The following is a 5,583-nucleotide window of genomic DNA, read 5'->3' as shown; positions in this document are numbered from 1 at the left end:
CAGGCAAGGACCCCCAACGCTGGTATTAGGGTTTATATGTAGGGTTTAGGGTTTAGGGTTTAGGGTTTTGGGATAGGGGGGAAACCTTCTGCCTAGGATTTAGGGTTTGTCTTTCTTCTGGGGTTTGCAGAACCCTCGGCCGACGACGAGCCCGAGCCCCTCGTCGATCGATTGAGGGTAAGCCCCCTAAACCCTAAACCCTAAACCATTGAATCAGAACGAGGGTTTATTGTTTATGGTTTAGGGTTTAGGGTTCAGCTATTGTCTTGCATGAAATGCGGTGTTACAGGGAGAGCTCATGGCCATGCGCAGGGAAAAGAATACCATACAAGTAAGGCCCCTGCTTCTGCTGCTGCTGCTGCTGCTATCTTGATTGCATGCTTACCTTTCTGTCTGCCTGGTGCTGCTTCTATGTGATTGCATGTTTACCCTGCTGGTTGCTGCTGCTGCTGCTGCTGCTGCAGACTCGGCTAGAGGAATTGGAAGCAGCTGCGCGGGCGCACGCGGAAGAAGTTGCTGCGGTGGAGAAGCGCTGGGCAGCAGAAGCAGCAAAAGAGAAGGCAGCAGCAGCAGCAGCAGCAGCAGTAGCAGAGAAGGAGCTTCAGCAAACGATGCGGCAGCTGGTCGTTGCGCAGGCAAGGACAAGAAAAGCGCAGGCGCAGCTCGAGCTGTCTCGGCAGCAGCAGACTTCACTGGAAAAGACACTGCATGGGTACTTGCTGCTGCTGCTGCTGTTGCTGCTGCTGCTGCTGTTGCTGCTGCTGCTGCTGTTTTGGACTCCTCGCCTCTCTGCCGAGATTGCTGTTCAGCTGATGCTGCTGCTTTTGCTGCTGCTGATAGTCTCCCATTCGGTGCTGCTGGAGCTCCTGTCTCCTTTCCTGCTGCTGCAGCTGCTGCCCTATTTGCTGCTGCTGCTGCTGCTGCTGCCTTAGTCCACGAGACTCTTTGACGGTGGTATAGACTCAGTGCTACCTCTCCTGCACTTTCCGTGTTACTGTTGTTGCTGCTGCTGCTCTTCCTGCTGCCGCTGTTAATGCTTCTGCTGCTGTTACAATTGTTGCTGTTGTTGTTGTTGCCGCTGCTGCTGCAGACTGATTGGAGACGCACCGCCTGAGGACCGCGCCAAGTCGCTCGTTAATGAATTTGCATCGGTACGAAATGCTGCTGTTGCTGTTGTTGTTGCTGCCGTTGCTGCTGCTGCTGCTGCTGCTGCTGCTGCTGCAGTTCCTGTATTGCTTGCGCTGCTGTCGTCCCGCAGTTCTTCGATGTATGCGGGTGGTGTTGCTGCTGCTGCTTTTGCTGCTGTTGCTGTTGCTGCTGCTCAGTTGGGGCGCCTCGAGGATGCTGTACTGACGCTTCATAGAGCCATGACAGTGCTGCAGCGGTAAGGTGCTGTTGCTGCTGCTGCTATTCGCTGCTGCTGCTGTTTGCTGCGGCTGATGCTGTTTGCTGCTGCTGCTGTTCGCTGCTGCAGCACCTGCTGCTGTTCGCTGCTGTTGCTGCTGCTGGTTCTGGTGCTGCTGCTGTTCGCTGCTGCTGTTTGCTGCTGCTTTGACTCATGTACATCATTAGGCTGTAAATGGAATTGCTGCAGAGACAAAGAAAGACTGAAAAGAGAGAAAGTCAAACAAGAATGGGCAGCAAGGAAAAGACTGCACGAGTACAGAATACCCTAAACCCTAAACCCTAAACCCTAAACCCTAAACGGTTATTCGCAAACGCGAATCCCTAAGCCGTTATTCGTAAACCCTAAGCCCCAAACCGCTGTTCGTAAACCCTAAACCCTAAACCCTCGATTTCGCTTTCCTGTCAGCCAACAGGGTGTACAGAGGGCCCCCAGGGGTTTTAGGGGCTCTTAGCTGGGCTCTAAAAAGTGCTGCTGAGTTCGCGCTGCTGCTGCTGATGCTGCTGGTGGTTGGTGCAGGATGCAGAAGATGCTGGAGTCGCTGCAGTGCTGCTGCGGGTGGGTATTGCTTTTGCTGCGCCTGAACGCCAAACCCTAAACCCTAGGCGACATCATGCTGCTTGCTGTTGCTGCTAAACCTGCTGCTGCTGCTCTTGTCTTTGTCTCTTTGCAGCAGCCGACCAGAAGCAACTAGCCCCGACGCGGCAAGGGCAGCAGCAGCAGCTGCTGCTACTCCCGCCAACCCAGCAGCAGGAGCAGCAGCAACAGCAACAGCAGCAGCTGCAGGCCTCCGGAAGAAGCGCAGGCCTCCTTCCGAAGCCTCCTCATCCGGGGCTTCCGCAGCAGCAGCAACAGCAGCAGCAACAACAGCAACAGGTGCAGCAGCAGTAGCAGCAGCAGATGCTCCAATATGTCTGGACTCAGAGGAGGAGGATGAATTCGAGAGTCTCCGCAATGCCGAGTCCATGCGGGCACTGAGAGGCTTGTTGCAGCAGCAGCAGCAGCAACAGCAACAGCAGCAGCCCCTGCTGCAGCAACGCACTATGCTGCGCCCCAACAGTCTCGGAGTCATAGGCGGGCCACCAAACAAAACCAGGGGGCCCCCTAAGAGGGGCCCTTTGGTTTTGCCTGCTGCTCCTGCAGCAGCAGCCACTGCTGCTGCTTCTGCTACTGCTTCTTCTGCTACTGCTGCGGCTGCTGCACAACAACAGCCAGGGCGCGAAGTCGCAGCCCCAGCAGCCACGCCGACGGATGTCTTGAAGTCCCGCCTACGGCGGCAGCAGCAGCAGCAGCAGCAGGATCTGCAGCATCAGCAGCAGGATCTGCAGCAGCAGCAGCAGCAGCAGCATACTGCTGCTGCTGCTGCTGCTGCTCCCGAAGCATTTAGCATTAGCAGCAGCGAATCACAGGAGTTCTCCGACCCTCGCGCGCTGCGCTGTGAGATGACTCCAGTTCTCCGCCGTCCTGCAGCAGCAGCACCAGCAGCAGCAGCAGCAACAGCAGCAGCAGCAGCAGCTGTAACCTCACCGACAGTAACTGCACGGGCATTACCCAACCCCGCAGCAGCAGCAGCAGCAACAATAGCAGTAGCTACAACTGCAGCAGCAACAGCAGCAACAGCAGCTCCAGCAACAGCAACGACGCCATTGAGGCGGACCGTTCAGCGGGCCACCGGAGCGCTTCTTTATCCGCACAGCAGCAGCAGCAGCAGCAACAGCAACAACAGCGGCAGCAGCAGCACACGAAGCAGTACCCAACCCAGCAGCAGCAGCTGTTGCATCAGCAGCAGCAGCAGCAATCCGCCCAGCAGCAACCCAGCTCGCCACAACCACGGCGGCAGCCGCAGCAACAGCGGCTATCCGAGCAGCAGCAGGAGGGTTGGATACGACATGTATTTGGCTGAGTCCTTTGAGCTTCCTGAAGAAAAGCAGCAAAAGGAGGACTCCCAGGCGGCGCTGAATTTGCTGCTGCGCCCATCACCTTCTCTCTACTCCCCCGCCCCCCTCCCTGACACAGCAAGCAGCAGCAGCAGCAGTAGCAGCAGCACCACCACCACCAAAATCAGCAACAGCAGCAGCAGCACCAAAATCAGCAGCAGCAGCAGCAGCAGCAGCAGCACTAAAATCAGCAGCAGCAGCAGCAGCAGCAGCAGGGCCGTTGAGCAGGCTTCTTCGCCGCCCCACACCGCCGTGAGAGGCCCCTCGGGTACAGCAGGAGGGGGGGGGCCCTCAACGCCTTTGCGGCAGCTACGGATAGCGCTGAAGGCCCCAGCAGCAAACCCTTTTTCTCTTGCTGCAGCAGGGTCTCCTCCTAGCGTTTTGGCTTGCGGTGTCTCTGCAGCTTCGCGGGCAGTAAGGCCTCCCTAAACCCTAAGTTAAGGGGAGGCAGCTGCAGCATGTCTCCTCTGTCTCTGCTGATAGACGCACTCTCTTGGTTTGCTGCTATTCATCTCTCTAAACCCTAAACCCTTAACTGCACCCTTGGCTGAACCCCCTCAAACGATTGCTGGGCCCTTTTCTTCTGTCTTCTTTCTGCCTACACCCGTCTGTCTCTGGCGCGCTGTCCCTCTCACCTCCCACCCCCCCCTGCTGTCGCTGCTGCTGCTGTTGTTGCTGCTGCTGCTGCTGCTGTGCCTGCAGCGGCCTGTTTCCCAAGGGCCCTCCAAGTTGCTGAATGGCCGACCTCTACACGATATCCGCGTCTTCTTTAAACCCGCATAAAGCGAAACCCACGCCTTTCCGGGGGCCCCCAAGACGTCAGGGGGGCCCCTTCCGGGGGCCCCCACAAGAAAATGGAGGCCCCTTCTGGGGGGCCCCCAAAACGATATGGGGTCTCCTTCTGGGGGCCCCCAGATATGGGGCTCCTTATGGGGGGCCCCCAAAAGGATATGGGGGCCCCTTCCGGGGGCCCCCCGAAAGGGCATGGGGGCCCTTTCCGGGGGCCATCCGAAAGAGCTTGGGGGCCCCTTCCGGGGGGCCCCAAAAGGGATATGGGTTTGGACCCCTTTCTGGGGGCCCCCCAAAAGGATATGGAGGCCCCTTCTGGAGGCCCCGCAAAGGTTTATAGGGGCCATTTGGTGAGGGCCCGTAAGCGGCGTAGTACGCTGAAAAGGGTTTATTAGGGCCCTGGGGGCCCCTAAAGGGTAATTGGGGGCCCCTTGCAGGGGCCCCCCAAAAGAACAGGGGGGCCCTATGGGCCCCTATGGGATTATAAGGCCCTTTGTTGGGGCTTTATAAAGGCATTTGGGGGCCCTAGGGCAGCAACTCGTCAGCACCACTAAACAGAAAGGTATACGAAAGGGGGCTCTTCAAGGGAACAGTTAGTGGTTAGGGTTTAGGGCTTAGGGTTTAGGGTTTTAGGGTTTAGGGTTGTGCCACAGACGTTGCTGCTGCAGATGTGTTGCTGCTGCTTCATTTGCTGAGGCTGCAACTGCTGCTGCTTTGGCGGCTGCTGCTGCAGTTGGGCCTGCTGCAGCTGCTGCTGCGCAGCAGCTGCAGCGTACAGATGCTGTTGTCCCTTAACTCCTCGCTGCTGTTCACGCTGCATGCAGTCAGTATATAACAATAAGAAATATAGTTCTTTCTGCTTCTCTCCACGGGGCTTGTCTCTACTAGGCAGAGGCAGACGAAACAAGCTACGTCTTCGTCTCATGCACCGTTTATTGTCTCCTTTCTTTTTCCTTGCAGCATTTGCTGTCTCTTTGTCTTGCCGCCCACTTGCTGTTTCCTCTCGCTGCAGCAGCACTTGTTGTCTCCTCTTGCTGCTGCAGCACTTATGGTCTCCTCTTGCTGCTGCAGCACTTATGGTCTCCTCTTGCTGCTGCTGCAGTACTGCCTCCACTTGCTGCTGCAGCACTTATGGTCTCCTCTTGCTGCTGCTGCACTTGTTTTCTCCTCTGGCGGCTGCTGCATGTACTGTCTGCTGGTGCAGCAGCACTAGTTAATGCTCTTGGGCTTATTGAGAGCCCAACTGTGTTAATGAGGAGACACCGAATATGCAGGAGGAGACAGAGTATAGGCCCCCGTATTCGGGTGTATAGACAGCAGAACCCCACAAATAAACACAACAAACCTTTGCATCTGAAGGAGATAGGAGGAAGTAGATACACAAAAAGAGACAAATGCAGCTTAAGAAAGAGACAAGACAGACGCATGCAAAGAAACAAACCTTTGTTCCTT

General features: G+C 56.6%; 1 protein-coding gene across 1 annotated transcript; it reads left to right on the top strand.

Annotated features, from left to right (window-relative positions):
- Positions 1-304: 304 nt before the first annotated feature.
- On the top strand, positions 305-4,926 carry EAH_00047870 (zinc finger (C3HC4 RING finger) protein, putative; the record flags this gene model as incomplete). The annotated part of the gene is made up of 7 exons (XM_013394531.1): positions 305-331; positions 465-712; positions 1,091-1,151; positions 1,326-1,384; positions 2,079-3,756; positions 4,258-4,463; positions 4,785-4,926. The coding sequence occupies 7 exons, from the start codon at positions 305-307 to the stop codon at positions 4,924-4,926; spliced, it is 2,421 nt and encodes an 806-aa protein (XP_013249985.1).
- Positions 4,927-5,583: the final 657 nt, after the last annotated feature.

This window comes from Eimeria acervulina, genomic scaffold (genome assembly GCF_000499425.1).
Source record: "Eimeria acervulina Houghton genomic scaffold, Eah_scaff742, whole genome shotgun sequence".
NCBI classification, from domain to species: Eukaryota; Apicomplexa; class Conoidasida; order Eucoccidiorida; family Eimeriidae; genus Eimeria; species Eimeria acervulina.
The sequence above is the reverse complement of the archived record's forward strand: the minus strand, read 5'-3'. Positions and strand labels throughout refer to the sequence as shown.